The following is a 25,998-nucleotide window of genomic DNA, read 5'->3' as shown; positions in this document are numbered from 1 at the left end:
GAGCCAGTGTTTGGTTTGTCCATTCTGGGCTACTGTAGAAACAAGGCAGTGCAACATGGTAGGCTCTGTGGAAGAGGTCTCCCTATGTAAATATAAAGGGCTCATTCTAAGGTAACAAAAATATGATTCTTATTTTCATGGAATTATACACTAATTAAAACTTATATTTATATTTAATTTCTGCCAAGTCTGTTCCACTAGATGCCACTAAATTCTATCCACTGCACATTTAAGAGGCGACATAACAAGCATGCAGTCAAATTGAGAATCTCAAATTTTAACAAAATTTTAGTTTAGATTTATTGGAAGGGAGTAATAGACCACAAATAACATACAGATCATGCACTGTGGCCTAATTACAGCAACAATATCCCTTTATTCTGTATGTATGTAACTTTGTACTGTTCTAACACTGTATGATGACAGAGAGGGTGAATTACAGACTGTGAAGAGACAGTTAAATGAAGAATCGAGTATAAAATGTTGATTTTATAAATAAACCAAAGTCTGGCTACATTTTGCTGAGTAAAACACACACATAATTGTATTTCTTCAGTATGAATCAAACTGTTTATTCATGTCAAGACACTCAAAGCGCACAATTCAAAGTGAATAATATCACAGTGTGTCAGGAATGCACTGCAGAGGACAGTTGTGATTGAAATGAAATAACCCAATGACAAAAACAGACAGAGAACCCTCAAACACACTTCATGACAGTTCTTGAGTAGCTGCTTCAAGTGTCACCACTGAATGCTTGGTGAAAAAGAGTATAGCACACTGCGATTGAGCATGTAGTCTCCATCGCATTATAATGTGTAAGTACCCTGTATAAAATGGATCATTTTTATTATTGAACCAGGATTTAATTCAAGTCTGTTCAGGCAAACCTAAACATCACTGATTGCTTGTCATACAGATTTACAGTGATGATTGCTGGTAGTTTTTCCTCATCAAACTGTTGATTGTGACAAAGGTGCAATTGCATATTGTTACTGTTTAAACCTAAAAGAAAAAAAAAAGTGAGCTTGGTACCTAATGCAAATCTGCATTAACATGATTAAAGTCACACAGACCTTTCAGAGCATCTCTGCTCCACAGTAATTATTATTGAGCCACTGGAATCCGTACAAAGTACCTATTGAGTTTCTTTTCAGATGTCGGAAATGATTCTAACATGTACCACATCTTACCCTAATGAGGGCTATTTAAAGCTACAGCTTGTCAAGCTGAATTGAGAAAGCAGTGTTCTGGTTAATGCCCATTTTTAAAAGCAACAGAAAAGAAAATACAAGAAAGTAACAGAAGACAGAAATGAGCAGAGCCAGCCTTCTGAGACAGATCAGAGCATCTATGGCCTCAACCAGAAATAAGCAGCCGTGCACACAGGAATACTCCATGTATCATACATAGATTTAGATATATAAAATGATTACAAAACAAATTTAAAGTACCATTACTTGAGTGGGTCCACTGTACTGTAGAGGATAAACACAGCTCCAGTAACAACGGAGACTTGGGAAAACTATAATTCTTTAAGTTTCCAGACAGATGAGGAACAGCAGAGAGAGGAGGAATAATGAATGGAAAGAAGGAGATCTGAGCATCAACTGATTGAAAACAGAAATCCCAGATGACGAGTGATAATCTTCAGCATTAGTACAGTATAGTTATTTGATAGCGGTTCACATCCAAAACTACTGCTGTGGCTCAAGAGACAAAGTCACTTTCCACATTTTATCCTGTTCCATGTTTCATTGGGTGGAGAAGATCAGTAGAAGAAAAATCTATTGCCATGTTATGTTATAAATCTGTGTTAAAGTAATAAGTGCATGGATGCACAGGTCAGCTCTCACAACACAATCCTCTTATTTCAGACATCCACACAGACACACATATATATTTACATACACACACACACACACACACACGTTGTAGATGCACTCCAGCATATGCACACACTCTACTGCTCAGTCTGGCTGAAGTCGTAGCAGAAGTTGTAGTTGCTCGGCGGTTTGGGGACGACCGGTGCGCTGTCGGGGATGGGAACGTTCTCCAGATCTAGGAGGCGGAGCTTAATCTCCATAGAGAGGAGGATCTCCAGCTCGCTGCGCATGGATTCGCTACTCATGTCCCGGCCCAGGAGGACGCTCAGTCCGTCTGTCCACAGGCAGAACTGACAGAGAGAATTAGCCAGTGAATATACCGTTTATATTCTTACTCTTCTTGCTGTGTATTATCATGCATGCAGAAAAGAAGTAAGAATGAAACAGAAAATCTACAAAAACATTAATCTATTTCAGTAAATCTGGGGGTTTAGGAAAGTTTGGGAAAGGTCATGCAGAATCCAGATCAGGACTCACGTCAGTTCTGGAGGGGGCGATGAAGTTCAGGCTGTACTCTTCTACATCATATGTGATGCTAAATGCCAGGTCCAACACCTCCTATAGGGAGAGACACACATATGAATGCAATGAGACTTCCCATCTGTTACGGGAGGTGAACGTGACCATAATCTGAGAAGTTTAGGAGTGCTGCTGACCTTGTTCTGTTTGCCTTTATTCTCCTTCATGTGAGGACAGTCTTTTCCCGTCAGCAAGCCTTTGATATCTGCTACTGGAACTGACGGATGAGGAAGAACAGAGAAGCTAATTTGATTAAAAATAAAAACAATATATCATCATTTATTACACAATATTCCAGCATTAATATAAATTCAAACTGCCCAAAGAACTTTGCCTTTGAACAGCAGACGTCGCCCCAGTCTTCACCCATCGTGCATTAGTACTGTAACACTTGCCACATCTACACATGCACACATGTTAATATTATTTTCCAGTTACCCTGCCCAGCTTCAACTCACTCTTCTCCTGCAGTGTTTCAATTGGTGGATTGTCCGTGTCTTCCTCCACGTCACCGTAGTGAAGCATTTTATGATTGGGCGACAAGCGGCAGTACCACAGTTTATCTGACAAAAAGCAGCCAATCACAGACCATGGTTAGACAGACAAGGGAAATTCTACTGTCTTTATAGGGTGTGAGTGTGTGTGTGTGTGTGTGCGTCTCACCCTGTCTGCGTCGGCTGCTAATCTTCCTGAACATCGTTCCCTGACACAGCCTGTTGAGTCTTTGCTGGCGGATCAACTCGAGCAGCTCTGGCTTTAGACGCTCTTTGAGCTCACTGGAAAGAAGCACACAACAACATGCTCTGTCATATTGCATACAGTTTGTAACTTGAATATTGTGTGAAGGTACTTTGGATTGAAGACGGGGTTTGCAAGTAAAGACAGACAAAAAGGATCGCATCACAGACCAGCTGGCCAAGAATGAATCCAACCTGTGTGGTTGACCCTCTAACACACTGTTACACTCAGTGTTTAGTGACAAACAGTGACATAATAAACAGCGGCACGGCTGCTGACCTGTCAGCTGGTTCCATACGGGTGGAAACTATCTGGAGTCGTCAATACAGGCTCTGCTACAGACACTGTGTTGCTTCACTTTTTCTGTTTTAAAATCATGGATGGAACCATCTACTTACATAACCAATCTCTGAATCCTGTGTGCATCACAAGGCCACTCAAACAGAATTATCAAGTCTGATCAGTTCTGCATTGCAGAAACATCCACTCTAACCAGTCTTCAGCTGGTATTTGGTCTGGACATAATTTTAATTGTTTCCACAAAATCAGTTTACATTTTTTTCTTGACTGAGGAATCCTTCCTCTCAGTGATCTGAATTTCCTTGTCATGCTTCATATAGACACTGTGACCCATAAGACTCAGTATGAGAATATGCATATGTCTGTAAACATCCAGCTACTCACAGTACGGGTGGAGCAAGAGTCTCCTCCTGGTGCAGCCTTTCTGTCTGCCGCAGTTTGAGGATCTCGCTGTAGTTCAAAGCATTAACTTTGTTCTTGAAGAGCTCCAGGGAGGTCGGCTTACTGGACAACGTCCTGGTGATCTGCTCCCTCACTACCTGCATCACCTGGGGATGGAGAAATGGCGACAGAGAGGTTACATACTGTGAGGAGGATACACTAATGTAAATGATGATTAACAAAAAATGTGTTCTAAGTTCAAGTGCAAGTTGAATTTCAACAAGGTCCACAATAGTCCATGCAAATATGAAAAAAGGACAAGAAAAGATTCTGATTGACACATAGAAGACACACAGAGAGAGAGAGAGAGAGAGAGAGAGAGAGAGAGAGAGAGAGAGAGAGAGAGAGAGAGAGAGAGAGAAAGAAAGAGAGAGTTCAAAGGGACCCTTTTCTCTTGCCAAAATTTAGCCTGAATTTGGAGCATTATTTAGCCTCCTTCCCGACAAGCTATCATGACATGGTTGGTACCGATGGACGCCTTAGGTCATCTAGTTTCATATGATGGTATCTTCACTCTAGCTAAAACTGAGCCCACTACAGCCTCTGAAAGATAGTCATGTGTTAATATTTTTTAATGCATTAAATATTTCAAATCAATTAAAAAATGAATGTGTTAATTAATGCACTAAAAATTATTTTTTGGTGGTCATTGTATTGCATATCGCATTTCATTTATCCATGTAGCAGAGAATTATGCACACAAATCTGCAGAATGTGTGAGAAAATAATCTCAACTAAAAGCTCCACTTACTGTTTTTTTTCTGAGCTTTCAACCCCACCTCAGTCAGTGAATGGTGATGAGAGATTATTTAAGAGATTATTTTATCCTATGTACTGTTTCCAGGGTGAAGAATGAACTTCCAAACTCAGAAGAGCATGTGTTGTTCAGCACGAAAGTAGTGAGCACAAAAACAACCCAGAATTTATCTCCTACGAAATAAAATGACAGAAATACAGAAAATACCCCGATATTTAGTGGTTTATATGGGTACCGAAGAAGCTCCTGCAGTTTACTCTACAAGGCCAGCACATGGCCCATAGATTGATAATAAATCAGTAGGAGCGCTTTACTTCCTCTCCTCCACTCTTTCATTCATTTCTCCCTCTAAGCCACACCCCTTGGCTCCAATCCATTCATATATTTTCCCGCCTACTTCTATTATCAGTTTAAAGTTCAAGAGCCAACACTCTCCTAGTTCACGCCGTCTAATCAAGCAAGCCTATACCTACTTCCCCTCTTCTCTTCCCCACACAAGGGCCAGTCAATGACAAGTGTGCTCTTTATTAACCCAGTTAACTGCACCATCCAACCAACACCCTCATACCAACCATGTAGAATTAGTGCAATCAATGACGGTTAAGCTGGGCGGTTATTTTATTGAACAATTATGGTGTTTATTTTCATAACTGGATGTTAACCCCCAGATGAAGTCTATACAAAAATCAAAGTTATGTTTCATAAAAAATAATATGTAAACAAGTCCCTCCAGATTTAACTGTTGTGGCAATGACTCAGCGTTTGCTACACTCATGTGATAGTTTGTGTGTGTGTGTGTGTGTGTGTGTGTGTTTTCTGCATGACTTGTTAATCTGAGGCTCACACACAGGGACGGGGGGTGACCCTGCCTACCCTGAGACAAGAGCTCAGGGCAGTTGGTCCAACTGTGCGCTTGCGTGTGTGAAAAATCTATAACACACACGCAAGCGTGTGTGTTATAGATTATAGATTAGATTATAGCGTATAGATTATACGCACCTCAGCTGTAAATAGTGAAAATCTATATAAAAATCTATAGTGCTATGAGACCGAGCCAGCTCCAGCACTATTTGTCCTGCTCTCGCTTCTCTGACACACACAAGCGGCTCTGCTGACCTAGATCATTCCTGTTCACACCCAATTTGACTGATTGTGAACAATCAGCGGCTAAAGTGTAATTTGACCCAGTCAGTGCAGCTTTGTCTACTTTGGAGACGTCTCTCCACACAGTTATGCGCTATTACATATAACGATTACAAATTATTGTGTGTTACAACAAAAAACATCTGCCGATTGGTTATTTATATACATTATGAAATAAAAAGCAGAAGTCTCCACCCAATCCCCGTTGATGAAAATTGAGAAATACCCAACAGCTGTGTGCTGCACAAGAGCTGAAGAGTTACAATCGGACAAGGGTTTTTAATGTGACTGAACCGTTTATGACCAGAGAATGACCGAGTCTATCCATCTGGCAGCAGTGAAATCCAAACTGTCATTCTATATTGTGTGAACATGAAGGGACACAAAACAAGCGGCTGGAGTTTCACACTGTGACTCCTCGCTGAAGCCCCCTGAGCCAAAATAACCTCACTGTCCAGCAACTTTCACATGACACAATCCTCGGACCTCCACTTCACACTCTGTTATGTCATCTTAACTATGTCTATCATGAACTGTCAAACTTTTAAACTACTTTGGAGTATGGATGAAGGATCTGTTGTTGTTTTTTTGTCTCCACCTGACACATTTATAGAAATCACTAATATCAGCTGTCCAATAAACAAACTACTTCATACACATTCAAACCAAGAAACAGTACAAAAGACAATCTTACCTCCATCTTTCCTCCGTTTAGGGCACAACTACTTTGACAAATGTTTCAATCCCAAATCTGAATTCCCCCAGTTGTCGCCAATCAGAGAAATGAGACGGGGATGACAAGCAGTGAAAGTGACGGAGGGAGAGAGACAGAGATCACCTACATGACAGGAGAGGTGCAGGTCTGTGGCTGTTTTGTAAACAGACACCCTGATACTCTCACACACATGCACACCCCCCACTGTCCAGCCCCTCTGTCATTTAACTGAACCGGCCAATAGAAGCGATGACTGGCAGCTGTCTCTGTTCCCTAAAACCCCGCAGCATGTGCACTAATGCTATATTAGTGTGTCTGTGTGTGTGCGCTCGAGGAGGATGGCCGTTATTACAGGGGGTGTATAGATCTACGCAAACACATTCACGTGAGCACGCGCACACACATAGACCAGCAACAGCAGCTTGTAAATATTCAGCGGCCAAAACTAACGGTTGTAGTTGCAAGGGTGATTGGATGGAGGTAGGGTGCTTTGAAAGACAGAGTCTCACTCACACGCAACAGCACAAAAACTTCAAAATCTATTCTCCAAGTAATGAAACCTAAATTTGAGATATCACATATACCTCCACCACCTCTTTTTCTTTAGTTTCTCTACTGCTCCGCTCCCTGCAGTCCGGCCCTGTCATATTGTTTCCAGAGGTTTTACGTTCCCTCTGTTGTTGTGTAATTACTGCTGATGCCCTGGGCGCTTTGTTTTCCTCGTTTCCTTCTCCCTCTTGTTTCTGCCGCCCACCACGCTTCTCTTTGTCCACCTAATGCCCCTTTGTCCTTGCCCCAAAGCACCCTGGGTAGGGGGCCGTGGGCAAAAACAAAGGCCGGTCTGCTGGCCTGGCGCTCGGGACACTGTCCCGCTCCTGACAGGTCAAAAGGTCACAGAGTTTTATTGCCGCCAGGAGAGCACTTTGTTGATGACGGATGGCTGTGTGTGATGTTGAAATGCGGATCAGGACAAAGGCTCTACCGCTCTCCCTTTCAGGACGGCTGGATTCTCAACATTTCTCCCAGACAAGACCCCGCTGCTAAAGGCTTGACTCAACCTATTACCATGGTACAAGTACTACACTGTGGTTGCAAGGTGACTGTGTGTCCTTAAATGCATGCTCAATTCTGTCTGTCGGGGCAGGTTGGGGATGGTTTGCATAAGAATGGACCTATCAGCAAGGCACAAACTTACACAAATCCACCATAAAATGGCATTAAAACTGAATTGAAATTGAAATTGAAATTTGAGCTGAACTATCTGTGTGTAAACAGGCCTCCTTTCTACTCCTTAAGACTTGGAGACCGGGCCTTTGCTGTTCGGGCAAACTCAGTATCCTCTTTGAAATCTCTTTTTAAGACACACTTTTATCTTATGGCTTTGTCTTAACTGTTGTAAACATTTAAATTATTTTTATCTTGTTTATATATATTTATGCTTTGGATCTTATTTACTTGTATTACCTGTTTTTATTGTAAAGCACTTTGCTTTTGAAAGGTGTTATATAAAGAACGTTATTATTACTTGTCTGGAGGAGTTTTCCCTCATATTAAAATTTATGTTAGTTGAAGCCTTCATAGTTCATTAAGGTGATTTATCTCATTAAATGCTTTAAAACCTGCAAAGAACCATTTGCACCATGATTGTCAATGTGCCACTGAGCCATTCACCAATATCTTATAGTCGTTATAATCATTGCACTATAGTAATCTTTCCACTATCATCACCTTAAGTATCTTTAGGAGACACAGCTTGTGTCAGAGCGAATTAAATCGTCTACCACTGAACACAGTATTCTTCCTGCTGGGTCCTTTGAGAAGAAATTATATTCACCTGAATGGATGTTAAGGCTGATATTGGGTAAGTAGTAAAATAAGTGAGTAAAACATATAAAAGTGGGGTGAGGTGGTGTTAGAGCCACAAAAATCCATCCATATCCATCCCACAGCGTTGGGATGGATATTTTAATCTATGGTCGTCCTACCTCATAATTTAATGGAATCCTTAGAGTAAAAAGAAAACCAGATGAGTTTGAGGCTATCTTTCCTTGTCAAAATCCTCATTAAGACAAAATAGTTCTGAGGTGTCCAGGACTGAGCAGTGAAGCGAGCCATGCTATATTGTACTATGCAAGACTATTGTACCTTGTCAAAGTCCTCCTGTGTCGCCCTCATCTCCTTCCAGGTCTTGTTGAGCAGCTGAATGCAGACACAGAAGAGCTCCTCCATCAGCCGATCCTGACTAAAGAAGATGGGGTGGTAGTCAGAGCCCGTCTCTGAGGCTGTTAACGGAGAAGGGGAAAAAAAAGAAAGACAATCAGATTAGAGATAGTTGACCAGAGGTTATGCACAAAGCTGTGGCAAATAGCAGGTAGATGGTCAACTTACGGGGCTCTCCGATACGAAGGATTTCACACAGAATGAGTGTGAGCTGGATGCTGCTCCTGGCAAACGGACACTCGTGTTTGTCTTCCCTACTGCTGTTCTCCAGGACAAACTGAGAAACAAATTACAAATTGAAGCTTGGCCATAAAAATGAAGCCTCTATCATAGTATAAAAGGAAACATGCTAGGCGATTAATTATACAATTTTGGTGAAAAGATTAGATCACATTCATAATGTTAATCCTATATTAGCCACATTTATTGGGTCATTCAATATTTGCTGTCCTTGTGGTCAAGCGCTCTTTTCCTGCATACCAAAACCAATAATCAAACTTATTGTTTATGAAAAGATCCATGTTCTCAATTCTGGATACAGTCAGTCAGAAAAAAAAGTAATATACATATCAGTGGCACAGAAATATCAGTTTAAACACTGAAAAGATAAATCATGCTCACCCTGCTGTAGGCATCAGGATAACGTGAGGCAAAATAAAACATGGTGTCCAAAGCTAAAAGACCAGGTGGCGTTCGCACCAAGTCCTGACCGGGGTTACTATTGTTCTGTAAAGACATGATCAAAGAACAATATGACTTTTATTACTAGGAATAATATGATGAGAGTTAAAAAAACAAATATTACAGTAGAAGTTCTGACAGCAGACACTTACAGAGAAGCCCAGTTTCTTGAACTCTTTGGCGCAGAGAGAGCGTCGTCTCTCGTTGCTCAGACTGTTGTCACTTTCTGACTCAAACGCTGCCTGCCGCAAGCCGTGAAGGATGTCTCTCTGCTCCTGGTGTGACAGGAAGAGGAAGAAGATCAAATTTGGATGTTTACTAGGGAGGTGGATGTTGAGTGGACTTAAAACTGTTGTTGAAGATAACCTTAAGAAGGTTATTTATAAAATAAACATATTATTTGACATTATTTTGTATTTTTGTCATGACAAAAATGACCTAAGACTGTAGTCCAAGACTGTAGCTAAGCTGTTGCTTATAGTCCTGTCTGTAGCTTGGTAGTATAAAGGCACACTGTATCTAATAATTTCCATTAAGTGTGAATTTACCTCTTTGTGTTTTACATTAATTGCAATATACTTCAAAAAAGCAATTAGAGATTTGCCTATAAAATGAGCAAACAGACTTGGTGTCAATGAATAGTTTACATTCTGGATCTGAAATCTCTATCATTAATCAGTGATACTCAAAAATGTGTTTTTCTTCTAGTTACTTTACTTGATTGTTTGAGCTTCACTGTGCTGTACGTGTTTGACACCAGGAGTTTGTTTTCACATTCATCTGTTTCTCTGTTTTCACTTTAAACCTGAGTTTAAAGGGTGAACCTACGACCATGATTTGTGACATCAAAACTAGTTTGGAGCCAATCGTGGGCCAGTATGCACATTACTCAAGTGTGATGTGGAAACGTTAAGCCTCCGGAGCACATACGCTGAAAATGGACTTTACAGTGAAATAGGAGACATCTTGTGCTCAGCAGTTAATGAAGAATATTCATAGATTCTGCATTTTTAATGCCGGAGAGGAAGCAGATGTCATTTGAATGATTTTAATGAGGTAATTTAACTTTTTTTGTGTGGAATAACCATATCAGACACAAATTATTATTCCAAGCAGAGTATTTTTTTAATATTTAACATGTCTGGAGGGGATCTTTAACAATTTAGCATTAACCTTATCATTTAAATTCTTAAAATGTATCTGCGGGTGTAGAAGCAAGTCATACAAATGTTCTTGTTCGTGTCACAGCTCACCTGGCTGTAACAGTCCAGTGGCGTCCTCATTCGAGGCTCCAGGTGATTCAAGGTAACTGACTGTAGGACATAGAGGTAGTGGGCCATCTCATCCTGGACTGAACCAGAACTATGGATGATGTTCTGCAACAAATGCCAAGAGTGTTTAATCACATTCACAACAACTGCACCGCAGTGCGGTATTCTTTCATAATACGGTCACAGAGATACAGAAAACTATGTGAAATACAAAAGTAAATAAGAAGAAGATTTACTTTATAAATGTACTGACGTAGATTCTTCTTATTCAGGAATGCAAACATCTCCTGGAAAAGAGAAGACAAGGACAGACAGTTACTAGGATGCAATGACGTGTTTCTAACATGGGGTGGCGATACAGGATCAGTAACAAATGAATGGGCTGGACAAGAGTTTCTGTGAGACTTTGGCCTCTGTGACGAAATCATCACTTACTGGTACATGCATCTCTAACCCAACCTCGTTTTGGTCAAGACTAATTTGCTGATAAGAAGGGTGGATTTGTTGACCTACTAAAAAAGTGAGGAAGTGTGATTGTGTGTGTGTGTGTGTGTGTGTGTGTGTGTGTGTGTGTCTGTGTCAGTGTGTGCATGTAACAAAGAGAGTCTGAGAGAAAGGAGACAGAAGGCTGAATGAAGGAACTGTTTCCGTACAATGAGAGAGGAGCAGGAACAGAACAGAGGGAGAGAAAGCCTCGACTGTCTACAGCAAGTGTGAGACGACCTGACAGAATGAGATAGTTGGGTCTCTTGTGTGTACGATAATGGTTTGGTTGCTGCAATTAACCACTTTTCACCCAGAGTTGCGTGCATACCAATCTGAGCCTGTCATGTAGTAAAGAGTTAAGATGACTGAAAATGAAAAACCTCAGCTAAGTTAAAGTATGCACAGTGCAGATAACACCATGAGGAAGCATGCTTGTGAGTTCGAACGGCTATAAGTAGAAGAAGAACAGTGTCCGAAAACAAGAAGCAAACTGCAGCAGCACCTGTCTGTCTGAGTCTCCGGCTGTTTGTAGTAGTGCCATAAGTAGGGCCATGGCTTTAGTCTGGATTTGCTGATTCGTCCTGAAAGAAGTCAGAGAGTGTTAAACAAACACACAATTTAATATTTCACAGCTGTATGAAAAGGTGTGTTTAGGAAGGGGAACGGGTTGAGATTACAAGGTGTTATTGTTTTAAAGCTTTTAAATATATCATGAATGTATTGTGTCTGACTATGAAGCCTTGGTGTGATAAATGGTAGACAAATGGTGCCATCTGTTTCATGTCAGTGGTATTGTTAATATTAGCACTAATGTTTAACATATTACATGTAACTTCCTGTTGCAAAGACAATGCTGCCACTTATTATCCCCCCGCCCCCTCGACCCAATTATTTCAGCAGGGGGTGAAAGTTTTTCTCTTTCCCTTTACTGAGGTGTAGATCAACAAATTTTCTAAGTGTTTTTTTTTCTTTGTGCAACACAGAAATACAACAGATTTTCTGCAAAATTGTAATGTTGATGTACAGTGGAAACCGCCTTATAGTGATCACGGTTACAGTGATCATCTCCTTATATGGATCAAAAAGCTCAGGACAGAATCATTCCTATACAAATGCTGTTTAAAATCATTTGCTTATGGTAATCAAGTAGTCCGCCTACAGTGTTCATTTTAGATGTTTTCATACATGACAACATATGGAAAAAAAATGTTAAAACTACAGTAATTCTTTTTTTTTTTTAAATTTTACTCCCATGATAAGTGGCTTTGGCTGTCTGCTCCCAGCTGGCTACGTGAAGCTGGTCCCGTGTGCACATTGAAATCATGATGGGAAAAAGAAAGTAATTTTCTCTCACTGAAAAACGTAATCTCCTTGAAGCTTATGACAATAAAAGGGGGCGGGGGTGAAGGGTGGGCTGGGGTGGGGTGGGGGCTGTCTAAGGAAAGGATCACCGCTCTCTTCGCCTATTCTGCCACGGGGAAAAAGAAGGAACTTCTTGTCATTGGCAAAACTCAGTACCCCTGCTGCTTCAAAAATGTGCGCACACTGCATTTTGAAACAGTCAATAAAATTCAGTAAATAGCGAAGCTGCCTGTTTCATTATTTTATATCCATGAAGGCTAATAAATATACAAATATCAATTAGATTGTAATCTGTATGAGAAATAAAGAAAAAGAAAAAAAAAAAGTGGCTGTAATAATCATCCGCTTATAGTGATTAATTTGACCTGGACACATGTGATCACTATAAGCGGTTTCCGCTGTGTAATGAAATGTAAAGACTGACAGAGGCTGCCAATCTCCTTAGTTCTAAGAGTGACTGGAATTACTTTAAAGACAAAAAGATTATTCATATATCAAGAAAATGTAGCGGCACATGTTTTAAGTATTTAATAAATGTATGATTGGCCAAGTCCAAATCTGCGTTTTGTTGTTTGGTTACTTACACCTGGAGGTGAGCAATAAGCCTCTCCATAGTGACTCCCTGTTTGACTTTCATGAAGAGGCCGTGGCTGCTCAGAACCATGCTCTCCAGGATGTCCAAGGACACCTGTTGAATCGATGCATCGGTCGCCTTGGCGTTGACGAAGCTGGCGATCTGAAAGGACAGGAGGAAGAAAGGAAGTGCAGTTAAGGTCAGGGAAAACTAATGTGACAAAATACAACAGGCTGTTGAAGAGCAGCAGGTCAAGTACCTTCTCGATGAAGACTGACGAGAGGTTTTCCCAAGAAACTATCCCATGATCCATCAGCTCCATGAAGCCTGTCAGTGTGTGGGTCATGATGACAGCAGGCCTGAACAACACAGACACACATAAACATAAAAGAAATGTATGTATTATGCAAATAAGCCCATTCACACGTTAAGACACAAGAGATACACACAAGTACAGGCTTTCAAATAGCATTCAGACAGCCAGTTTAATCCTCTCAGTAATTTTCTTACTGGTTTAAAGGGTAAATATTTACACTAATGCACTCTAAACCATTTCCACCATGTCACGGAGCACTAAGGCTTCAGATCTCTGTGCTGCTCCTACGTGCTACAGAAGTTCAGCAAGTTTGTCAGCATTCTCTATGATCATGGAAACTGCTCAACATTAATTCATTAATAGGCTTTAAAGCGGAACTCCAACAATTTTACACATCAAAGTCTGTTTATAGATCTTGGGGAATACTATTACATGTGAAAAAAGTTGTATAAAGCCTTTTGTGAAGACTACAAGTTTGAAAATGAAGATAAAACCTAAAAAAGAAATCTGGGGTTGTGGAGTTAGAAAGAAGTGTGCTTACTGGAACTCTGTATCCTACTCCTCCTCTCTACTTGAAGCTATCAGCTTGAGGCTACATTAGCTGCTACTAGCATAACACATTGAAATCTCTAACCGACCTGTTGACAGTCAAGTTGTATTGTGGGTAATGTAGGCATCGGGTTTTGACAAGGAAGAAGAATATGTAGAATAAAAAAGGATGATATCCCTAGTTCTGTGACGGTGGAAACATTTTTTTCTGCAGAGTATGTGTAGCTCCCGTTTGTGTCCCCAAATACATTCAACGGGTAAACTCCACTTTAGCTCAGCAGGATATACATATAAATATAAAGTAACCTCTTCATCCCTCAGCACCAGTCATATCTGTCTGAAAACAGCATTCCAACACAGCCAGGGACACACACTCTTTTTCTCTGTCAGACACACACACACACACACACGGAGTACTAACTCATTAGAGTCTTCTACTATCTTGACCAATAGGAGGTGTCCGTCCCTGCTGATGAACTCCTGAGCAAAGGTTACGTCTGTGGAAACGCCCGCCAGTTGCTTCAGTGAATCACAGCGCACACCGTTGTCCATGCTCTGGATGCCCTTGTACAAGTCATCTGCACAACGGCCCTGTGTTCCCCAACATCACAAAATACACAAAAAGAAACATATATGCTCACACAAACCATTCTTTTCTAGTCGTTCATATGTGATTGATGCTCTTATTTGAAACTGAGTTATGTGCATTGGCAGTGACAGATCAGTGCTGACTCGCACGCAGCTCACTGTAATTTAGCTTCGTGCAGAATGTAAATGAAAGAGTGACGTAGAGAGTGAGAGAGTAAGAGACATGGACAGAGTGAGAGACAGACAGCTGGAGGAATGTGAGAAGAGGGAGGTGAAAGAGGGACGTGGCTGAGAGCCTGGTGGATGCAGACTCACCGGTGCCTTGGTCAGGCGCAGAATGCAGCCGTTCTTAATGTCCAGACGATTCTACAACACACAAACAAACACACACACACACACACACACACACACACACACACAGGAAAAAGTATTTTGAAACCATTAAAACACTGACAGACCACAAGGTAGATGAAGTGGATAAAAGTAAGTGAGATGCATGCACAGACCACAGGGAAGAGAAATATGTGGGATGCGAGTACACAGCTGACCCACACACACAGATGTAAACATCACAGTAACCCACATACACACATTCATACTTAAAAACTGTAGAGAAAGCTATGACTAATTACTACTGACAGTCAGCAGTTTAAGGGCAAAACAATCACACAGAAAAAATGGATAAAAACAATCCAAAAGACAAACAGACTGTGGGCATGTGAATATGCATGTGTCTATGTGTGTTAGTGTAAGTGTGTATGTATATACAGTATCTACACATATCTAAATATGTAAGCGTGCACTTCTGGTCACCAAAATTGCAAAAGTTAGTGTGTTTGCAGCTCAAACTTGTTAGATAAGTTTAAAAACTCTTGCTAAGGAAGGTATCTAATTCAAACTTTATGAAAATATGTCGGGCAGTCAGTGCAGATCGCCATGAACAGGAAGAGCTGTTTTGTGCCTGAATTGAAAGCCAACTGTAGAGATTGATTGTAAATCTGGGCAGACAGATTCAGTAAAGATGCTCGGGGCTGCTGCCAGGATCTACCCTGAGAAAAAAAAAAACACCTTCTTCCATTTCCTTCACTGTGTCTTATCCTTTAACCTAAACAAATCTTTACATGGACGTTTTCTAAAGATTGCTGTTGAAAGCAGGAAATAATCACATTATTACACTGCATGCAATCAAGCTAATTGTTCCTCACACTCATCAAGAAGCTGCTCTTAAATAGAAACATGTGTTTAACGCCAAACTCTCTGACTTCAAAGTCTGAGTGTAGAAGTGCTAAAACTAAACGCTGGCTGTGTTTCACACGCTAATAACAGCACACTTATGACTTATCTCACTGCAGTTTATTACAATAAATAAAGCATCTTTCTCTGCATTTAATGGTTTTTACAGCCCTGCCTTCAACACTAAGAGTGAGGGGCGGGGGGGGAGCTTCCAGTGGCAACCTTTTTAAAAAAGGTCACTTGACATCAAGAGGCTCAGTGTCTTTCCAGCTGTTTTTCTCATTTTCTTTCTCTCTCTCTCTCTCTGTCCTTTTTTCAGTCTGTCTCCTTCATTTTTAATAGCATTAATCAAATTCTGTATCCTGGGCTCCATTTTTAAGCCAAGTAACTTCAAGTGGTTTGATTTTCAAGGGAAACACACACAAAAGCAGACTGATCTCCCAAAGTGCTGACAAAGTAGTGATTCACTGATTCACTGCAGCGCTTCGACATCTTAAAAAGAGATTTACATCACGCTTGTCTTAAAACGTAGAAACATCTGAGGACTGACTCAAGTCTGTTGCTCAATTTCTTCAAGATGTGTTCGAATACTTACCGGATTGATTCACTGGTGTGGACAAATATTTATGTTGATTTGTGTAGAGATGTGACTCACCGATTCAGTGATGTATGTCTGCACACCATCAGCGTACTGCAGGGCATAGTTGTCAGGACCTGCGAGATTCCAGCTACACACACACAGACACACACAAACACACATACACTGATATAACCGATCATGGTAATAAATAAAGCTGAATGATAATTATATCAAACCACAGAGACACAAGAGTCCTCATCAACTTACCCATCACAGACCTCCTTTATCACAGCAGACAGAGGCTTTTTCTGCACAGAAATACAACAAACAGCTTATAGTCACCAACACACACCTGTTGCATACATGTGGGTCATACCAAAAGGACTTAGCAGACTCTACTATCACAGTATTTTGTCTGTCAGGGAGCTGAACACATGCTACGGTAATGACATGCTCTTATGGGATCAGGGCACCACAGCTATTCTCGCTGGCTGCAAACCTTGTTTGCTGAGAAGAGGAAATCCTAGCGCTCCCCTACGCTTTCTGAACAATGTTACCCTCGGTGCCCAGATCCCTCTTAGTACACAAATAAAAGCCAGACTACTTCCATGTCTGACTCTCAGCTATCCTGCTATTAGTGGTCAGCCCCGCGGTCAACCAATCAAAATGTCTTCGGGGTTCTGTGGTAGACCCAGTGGCTGCTCTGTTATTAGTGGCGGCTGAGAAGGTCAACCAATCAGATGTGTTCAGTGAAGTTGGCTAGACCAATGAGAAGTGTTTGAGGACTGAGAGGATTGGTTGTGATGCACTTGCATTAAAAATAATAACAATAAAAACTGTAGGACATTGAAATATTGAAAATATTTGAATTTTGAAGTATATATGAAGTGCCAGGACTTAAAAATGTGCCAATGTGCCAGTTTCAGTTCTGCTGAAGTTTCCAATTGTTGAAGTTAGCAGAGAGTCTAGAAAGTACCTGTTAGATCCATTCTCTCCGTCAAACTCTCTCAAGTGACGTAGAGTATGTGAGTGTGAGATACACACACACACACACACACACCCCTGCTGTCTGGTTAACAGTTTAAACTACAACTAATGCTCAGTCTTGCGCAAAGAAGGGCTACTTCCCCAACGTTTCTAAGAAAACACATGGAAAAGTTCCCCACCACTGCATCTGATAAAAGCCAGTGGGTTTTATTATAATTTAAATGAATGAGTTGCAATAAAGGCTGTTAGGGTGAGTGAATGATAGAGAAAATGTTAAAAAGATGACCTTCAAATAGTCGTGTTAGTCTAACTACCATTCAACTAATTGAATCATAGGTGTTTATCATATTCACCGAGCCACTTTAATTATATGTGTGCTGCAGCAGTTTTATCAAACCACATCGGTAAGGAAGTGGAGATAGTCACCTTCTGTAGGCACTGTCATAACACATAGTCACCAAAAAGCAGTACGACACTAATATTATCTTCTTCTTTCGGTTTCCAGTGTGACAATAGTTATCTCAGCATTTCAGCCCTGACATTGTGTTACTCTTAACCCAGAAAGCCCCTTTTTTTCTCTGTATCATACATATATATATATATATATATATATATAAAATACCTGACATGTTTCATGTCAGTGCATGTCTGTGTGGTTTGATATGTTAGAGTTTCACTTCTTTTGTTTAAAAGACAAAACAAGTGTTCTACCAAAAATAATTTTTACCAGCCAAAATAATCAATATATTGTGTATTGCCATGGATATGTTATGTCATCATTTTGATCTGATTGGTTCACAGGGTTGAGTAGCCTAATTACCCCAAATGAAACAGTTATGTTTAGGTTTAGTTAATGAGAGCCAGTAATATGGAGGCATTAACATTATCTCAGGCAGACAGTCTTTTGGTCACTTTGTGAAGTGGCAGCTTTGTGATCAGCAAACAAAAATATTTTAAGACGAAGCACATTACATAAATACACATAAGTCCACAATGCAACAGACAACACCTTGTGTGTGACTATTCTTCTCAGACTGCTATATGTACACATGATGTCAAGTTTAGAAATAAGAGGGCAATGAATAGACTCTGGTATGTAGTACACTGATAAATTGATGATCTTCAATAAAGAGAGGCCTGACAGGAGAGTTAAGCTCTCTGGAAATACTAAAAAGATTTCTGTTTTGGAAGGCGCACCTGTATATCAGGGATTTAGACACCAACCATAAACTACAATGTCATCGCTTTGAGTTGCATATCTCTCTATATACTGTCTGTGATGAAAGCTGAAGCTGCCCAAAAAAATTTTTTTGTGGAAGATGAATTGGTTTTGTGTATATTGTGATGTTCTTGCTTCATGCAGATGTCTGACCATCTGCTGGGAGCTCTGGGATCATTCCCACGTGCCACTAGCGGCAAAGCAAACAAAGTCAAATATCCAAGCTATCCATTAAAGGTTAGCGTTATGGTCATTGTAGCTGTCTTTCGGTTTACCAAGACCAACGGATTAAGCAGCCGGAGAGGAGGTGCTGCCTGGGAAGCTCAACAAGAAACCCCCATGATGGCTCAATGTCAGAACGTTGAGCAGCCAGCTGGAGCAAAGTCTGAGAACAGGCAGACACCAGACACTCTCCATGGATGACTGAGATACTAAGATGACATTTTTATTCAATTCATCTACCTTTTGCCAGCATTTAGAGCTTTAAAGGGGGAGCATTTGGAATTGTGTGTGTCTCTGTGTGTGTGTGTGTTACCTGGTCCAGTTGTATGAGCTGGGGGTAGGCCCCAGGCATCTGGATGGCTATCTTCACTATGTCTTTCTGCTGTGGCATTTTGGCACCTCTTGACTGCACCACTCTCTGGCTGTTGATGATAAAAGATAACAAAGAGTCAAAATAAGTCGCTGCATCATATCACATACGGAATCTGACAAAAAAAAAAAAGAGGAAAATCTTTCATGGTGACTTCATTGTTTACCAGGAGGATGTGTGTGTTAAACCATTCAACAATAAAACCAGTAAACAGTCCCAGCCCACTGCAATTACAGATTGAGGTCGTATCTGGCGGGTCGACAAATCACAAGTGTGAATTTTACACTAAAATTTTGTGGCTGGGCTGAAAATCTAGATTCTAAATCTACAAATAATGTTGACTTAGTCTCGACTAAGGCGAGAAAAACCTGATCCATCACCTGGTTGACTTCACTTTTCAAACAGAAACATTTACACGGGGCTGTGCTGAACAATAATGCAGCGATTTTAAAACATGATAAAGTGAGAGCTAACCAATCTGAGAGCAGTTTCTCTGGAAGGTGAAGTGACACGCCCCGTCCTCTCATGAATGACTCATGTCAGTCAATCCGACTATCGTTTTCAATATGAAGTTGTAGAGCGTTATGTTCCTCTTTCACTATGTATGTATGCGTCGAGCCAAACTGAGAGGACTAATCGCTGTCTGAACATGCACTATGGATTGTTGACTCATTCTTCTCCCCTTTCCAACTCACACACACATCATACACACATTTCCTCCTCAGCCTTCAGTCAGCATTCCCAGAGGATACAGAAGAAGCTCTTGTTGTGCTTCCAACCCTCCCCCCCCTCCCCTCCCCCCCACCCTCCTCCTCTTCCTCCTCCTTCCTTGTCCTTCTCCTTTTTCTCCCCTCACTCTCAGCACATGGAAACAATACAGCTGCGTCTGAATTCTTCTGTACGTTCATGAGCTCACGATGAAAGAAAAGAGGTCGAGCTTGTGCCTGCTTGTGTTCGGTGTGATTAATAAGCCCCCACCCTCCGCACGATCTCTCGGATAGTTCGCATACCATCGCCCCACTCTTGAAAAGAAAGCTCTTGCAGTTTATGGTAGGTTTCAAAGCAATGCTCCTGTCAAAACAACCACACGCCTTTACCGTCTTCTCACCTCACTCGCCCCGAGGCGGCGTCTCTCCTGATAAAGAACTACTTCAAAGCAATAATGAAATCGGGGACAACTGAGGCTTGACTCCTGCTGATTTTGATCTGCAACAAGATGCAAACATAAGCACAACAAGTCTGTTTTGGGATAGTTTACATGGACTAGACGGCAAGGAGAGCCTGAGGTTAATGGGTGATATTGCTGGTAACAAAAGATCAACTTTGCTCCAACAAATAACAGTTTGCAGCCTTAATCGTAATGGGATTTGAGGGAATGTAGATTTGTTGAAAGGCAGCTTATGAGTCAGCAAATTCAAGGGCAAACTCCTGCTAACAGCATGTCACGTCTCTGCAACAGCAAAGACCGCCTGTGGATCTTAAGCTGTGTGTATCTGTCTGAGCTGTATAATGATGAATGTGAAACTGAGTCCGTGTGTCAGCTGGATGCCAAATTATTGGTTTGGTTGCACTACAAAGAGGGAAAGGAGATGTGGGTTTTGTGAGTTACACTCTGAGTAAATAATAACAAAGAAGAACTTAAACTTTGATGTTTGCTTATTTAGGTCATGAATATTTAATAATCAGTCATTCAGGGGCTTTAATTGAATAAGACGATGATGTAATGTTATTTTTGCGGCAAAGCAGGTGAAGACGTTCATTTTTCATTTCACTCAACTTCCCTCAAGTCCAAGAACTTTTAGAAAACTGCTTTCAAGAAAAGAAAAGGCAGCAACTATGTTACCATCAAAACCCTTCACAGTTCCTTGTCTCATATTACAACACTGATATTCTATTAAATATAAAAGCTAAATGGTAAAGATATAAACGTATTTGGATTCCCTAAACTGACACACAATTACATCATGCAGCAGAAACAGAGGGGAAAAGGTTTGATAGACAAGTGTAGGAAACGCTTGTTGTTTATGTTTGTTGAAACCAACACCAGATTCTGGCAGACGTTAAGTCCAGAAGGGCAGTTTACAAAGTCACATCAGACAAGAGAAGTGAGTTAAAACATTCAGCGAAGTTCAGAGGACTTCCTGTAGACTGGATTTTCCCAGGCTGACGACAGAGCGCTATTAGTCTACGTTCATTATGACCTGTCCGTACATGCTTGAAGCCTCATGTAACGCCTGATAGCGCTGAGCCTGCCCGACATTCTCACTTCATTACAACAAGATGAGGATATACTTAAGCTGGCGGTTTGAGCCTCGTCTCGTTTCCTCGACTGCAAAACAACACACAGCTCAGCAGGATTAGTGTTGTAACCTGCATTCTGACTCATCAAATCTATTTCATACCACTCATTTAATCACATCAGTGGATGATTATACATGTTTAAGAATTACTACTACTACTACTAAGAGGACAAATAAGATGTTCACATCCAACATCCAAACCTTGTTCTGAGATAATTTCACTGGTTAGATATTCATTTGAAACTACAGGTTTAAGCACTTTAAAACTAGCGGAATTTCTTCAGACAAGCGAAATGACCAGCCGGGAAAACCCTGCACACTAGATAAAGTGTCCATACAAACATATCTTTGGTGGTGTCAGTAGTTGTACAGCTATGTTGTAACCTCATCTCATGAGAAAGAGAAATTATGCTGATCAGTAAAATGAAAGAGGGGAAGTTTCACCTCAGTGAGCTCCGTCTCCATGGAGGTTAACCACTGCAGTGAGTGTGTCTGTACCTGTCTGTGCATGTGTGTCAGGTCCTCTAAATGAAGTACATGGAAGCTGAAACTGCACCGTCTGTTTGCTTTGAAACAGAAGTGAAGTTGAGGTGTTTGTGCGCTTGACTGTCGCTGCAAAGGTAATCATAATAAACCATTATTCTAATGATAATAAAGTTTAATAAAGGTTATCTATTAATATAATATCCAGTTACATTAAATGTTGCGAGTGGGGCTTTGGAGCTGAAATTTCTCAACAGAATATTTATAGGCAACAATTTTTATTTCATTTGTCTTTGTCAAGCAAAAGTTTCTTTGATAGTAAACTGAATGTTTGGGTTTGGAGAAGTCATTGAAAACCACTTTGGACTCTCGCCCACTCTGAAGAAATATCATATAATTTTGGTCAGTGACTGATTATTAGGACAGTAGTAGTACACTATTGTAAACAGGCTGATAACAGATTAATAACCGATCATAGCTGTCATATTAATAGATAGTTAAATATATAAATTGATTGTTTCCCTCTCTATGGCAGGAGAGGGGGAGACAAGTTTGCCAAATTTTACTGTAAAAAGATGTAAAATGAAATGTCTTTCTTGTTGAGCAGCTGTCAGTGGCTTTATTCTCCCATCAGCATGTTGCTTCATTAAAGTTCCCCTTCACTCAAAAATGTGTTTTTCCTCTTGTTCCTACAGTTGGATGTTTGAGTTTCACTGTGCAGAATGATCTATGTGCAGAGTTTGACACTAGATGGCTGTTTTCACATCCATCTGCTGAAAGTGGAAAGTTTCTCTGTGCTCTCTGAAAGTCTGATTTTAAGGGGGCCGACGAGCATGATTTGTGACACCATAACTAATTTTGAAGCCCATCTTGGTCCAATATTCAACTTCTGTGATGTGCAAACTTGAAGCTGGCAGTGCACAAACACTGAGAATGAACTTTTCAGTGAAGTAGGAGACGTTTTGTGTCCCGCAGTTAAACTTCTGAAATTAAATTTGTTTGTATATTTATATACAAATACATTATACATACATTTAACACATTTAATGAGGGAGGAGGAGATGCAATTCTAGGGATTTTAACAAGATAATTGAACTTTTTTTTCACTTTCATATACATGTCTGGAGGGGATCTTTAAGCTTAAAGCCACAAGCACGTTCAGACCTTTTGTTAGTCTGCAGACCCCCTCCTCTCTCTCTCTCTCTCTCTCTCTGTCTGTGTGTGAGTGTGTGAGTGTGTGTGAGTGTGTGAGTAGTGGGAAGCTCTCAGCTGCCTGAAATTCATAACCTGACAGGGTGCCACCCACACACACACACACACACACTTACTATATCTCAAACACAGGACTAAATACAACGTGTTGGACTAAAACCAGGGAAAAAACTCCAGGCTAATGAGATTTAGTGAACTCTGATTTTGACTTTAGAAAGTGAAAAAATATACATGTAACATTCAAATTGTACACTGTAGGCCATTTCTTACGATGGTATTTTATGTTTTACACACTGTAAGCTAGTTCAGTAAACTGAAAACTGAAGTGTTGCTGCATCAATCCACCCAACTATGGTTTAACATTAACTTTCAAGGGAAAAGTAAACGCATGAGTGCCAATAAACGTTAAAACATCACCTGAACTGTTAGTATTTCAATAAAACTGTGACGACTCCTGCCACAGTTTTGTGAAAAGAGTCACAGCAGGTCTGTGAGAGAAATGTGAGAGTCAGCTGCACAGCTTTCTGCGTCCTACCTGGTTTGAAAAGGCTTTACTGTCCTGCAGGAACCGCCGCAGTCGGAGCGAGAAACATTTGCAACGGTGGGTTTTCCCACCTCAAAAACAAGCAGGTCAGTCCCCAGAAACGACTCTTACTCAGAGAAACATCTGAGCTGCTCGGAAAAACAGGAGGTAACTCCTTACAACAAAGTTTTCGGGAATAATTAGTTGACCTAAAAGTTCCGGGTTGGTTTGGAGTAGCTCAGGCGAGGGTTTGTATAAATCTAGCAAGATTCTAACTATCGTCTTCCGGTTATGAGTTTCAAAATAAATCCAACGTGTTTCTCTATAAGCATTAGCGTTAACAAAACTGCCACTATTTATTTATTTCATGGGTCAAATTTCATTCATACACGTCTATGTAAGATTTCATCTTCGGTCCTTTCATTACATCACTGTTAAGACCTCCAACAAATGATTTCAACCAATCATGATTGATATAATGCTTTTATTTTGAAAGAAAGACAATATCCTTTTTGGAAATGCTGTTGCTGCTTATATTTAGTTGGAGTAATTTTTCCTCCAAATTTCCAAGAAGTGGTAGAGGAGCTATAATTCAAAGTTCCGGGTCGGATACAGCTGGTCACAGCCGCCCCCTGCTGTCCCTTCTGACTCCAAGTCTTATTATACAGTACATACTGTATGAATTTCGGTCTGTCAGTGTCTCTCTCTGTAATGATCCAAACCTCCAGAGTCATACATACAAGCCAGCTTCATGTTGACCAGTGGAATTTGAGGGGATAATACACCCTAATCTCAGAATCTTATTACCTACCATCTTGACCGGCTCTTCTTAGATTTGTGGATATTATCAGGCCTCCAAAAAGCAGGCTATGTTAACTTATTTGATGATTGAATAATAAGCACAATAGAAAAAAGGCTGTATAACCTCAGCTGCAAACATCCCTGAATTCTGCTATCACTGGGGCAAATCAAGTTCTGCCCATTCTGTTTACAGTAGCCTGATGTACTGTCTATAGAAATAAAGTAAATGTTCAGAGCTCCTGTTAACAGCTTTCCTTCTTTTGATACACAATTCAGTATTAAATTAACTATCACAACTCTCATCACATTACCTTCACTTGACTTCGTGCAATAGATTTTTCTTTCTACAAGAAAGTAACTCATAACTTTGTCTATTTATATTACAGCTCGATTATATCAGCATATCTGAATACTGTTTGATGTTTCTCTGTAAGTTCCACTGAATTTAGCAGCATATTGACAGGAAACCCACACTGAGACACATACACAAATAATAGGACATGTTGCTTAAAAGTAAAGAAAAACGAAGACAACCAGACAATACACAAAGAATACCAAAGTGTTTATTTTGTTTCATTTGATGCAACTACAGCTTAGCAATAGTGAGCCTGTTAAAAGCAGTCTGTAGAACTGAGTCTCACGCGCCAACACACACACAGACATGATTCATTCAACCAAGTTCTGTTGAACTCTCTGGCTGCTCTTTTGAAGGATTAGGCAAACTCACAACACTGTCCAAACACAATGACCGGCTACTGATCAAGGAGTGCATGAGTAGCAACCAATCTGCCCACAGTGATGTAAAGTGCAACGATGAGACAGGATGCTTTGATAAAGCAGGAGGTTTTGTGGATAAATTCCTTAAGTTTTGAAGTGTAGCCCCAAATTAGTAGTAACAATCCTGTAATAATATATCTAGCAGGTATAAAAAAATAAATGCTATTCTATACAGGCAGTAGAGAGAGATATACACAGTACATACTGTACATACACATCATTCAGGGCAAAAACAGGACATTTCTTTTTTTTTTTTTAACACAAAAGTGATTTTACAGAAGATAGCGCTGTAGAAAGATGAACAATTTTGACATTTGTACTTTAAACAGTCTGACTAGTAACAACTCATCCTGAACTGCTACTCATCACCTGCCCCATGCACAGAGAGAACGATTAGAGTTGGAAAAAAATATCTAATTTTTAGAGTGACAGGCAGTATTTCAATTACCATAAACAGAAAGAGTGAAAAGAAAATAATTGAACGGGATCTGTGCCAGATATACAAAGACGAGCAAAAAAAAAAAAGAGCATATTTCATGACGTGACTATATTCACTGCATCAGTAAAATACATCAGAAATACATACATTTCCTTTTACATACAAATTAACTGAGTACAATGGTATTCATATACATACATACATTATAGCTGAAAGATTTTTCTTTTTGGAGAGGGGGTAAAAAGGAAAAAAAAAAAAGATATTCCTCTGACGGTTAAGTTATATATAAATCAAAGCCATTAAAAA

At 40.3% G+C, this 25,998-nt stretch overlaps 1 protein-coding gene across 2 annotated transcripts; it reads right to left on the bottom strand.

Moving 5' to 3' along the window:
• Positions 1 to 556: 556 nt before the first annotated feature.
• Positions 557 to 23,944, bottom strand: elmo3 (engulfment and cell motility 3). Of its 2 annotated transcripts, none has more exons than XM_042412714.1 (21): positions 23,688 to 23,944; positions 19,101 to 19,209; positions 16,627 to 16,667; positions 16,435 to 16,507; positions 14,862 to 14,912; positions 14,380 to 14,549; positions 13,353 to 13,452; positions 13,104 to 13,255; positions 11,660 to 11,738; positions 10,908 to 10,958; positions 10,654 to 10,776; positions 9,553 to 9,675; positions 9,341 to 9,445; positions 8,888 to 8,996; positions 8,645 to 8,781; positions 3,828 to 3,991; positions 3,069 to 3,181; positions 2,864 to 2,968; positions 2,543 to 2,622; positions 2,364 to 2,444; positions 557 to 2,176 (listed from the first exon to the last, which is right to left on the bottom strand). In XM_042412714.1, exons 2-21 carry the CDS (start codon positions 19,176 to 19,178, stop codon positions 1,964 to 1,966), a joined length of 2,148 nt encoding a protein of 715 aa, XP_042268648.1. In that variant the 5' UTR covers positions 19,179 to 19,209; positions 23,688 to 23,944; the 3' UTR covers positions 557 to 1,963. The 2 variants fall into 2 exon arrangements, with proteins under 2 accessions (XP_042268648.1, XP_042268649.1); XM_042412715.1 differs by lacking the exon at positions 23,688 to 23,944 and adding an exon at positions 23,570 to 23,630.
• Between the last annotated feature and the right edge of the window lie 2,054 nt (positions 23,945 to 25,998).

This window comes from Thunnus maccoyii, chromosome 5 (genome assembly GCF_910596095.1).
Source record: "Thunnus maccoyii chromosome 5, fThuMac1.1, whole genome shotgun sequence".
Lineage (NCBI taxonomy): Eukaryota > Metazoa > Chordata > Actinopteri > Scombriformes > Scombridae > Thunnus > Thunnus maccoyii.
Note: the sequence above shows the minus strand (reverse complement) of the source record. Positions and strands in the feature narration are given on the sequence as shown.

What these genes read in the sequence shown, in the direction of transcription:
- elmo3 (XM_042412714.1), bottom strand. Translation starts at nt 19,178, where the DNA reads ATGCCACAGCAGAAAGACATAGTGAAGATAGCCATCCAGATGCCTGGG. An exon ending in TACGTCAGTACATTTATAAA is followed by an intron (nt 10,777 to 10,907) that starts GTAAATCTTCTT and finishes CATTTGTTGCAG; the next exon opens with AACATCATCCATAGTTCTGG. An exon ending in ACTCTTGCTCCACCCGTACT is followed by an intron (nt 3,182 to 3,827) that starts GTGAGTAGCTGG and finishes GCTTCTTTCCAG; the next exon opens with TGAGCTCAAAGAGCGTCTAA.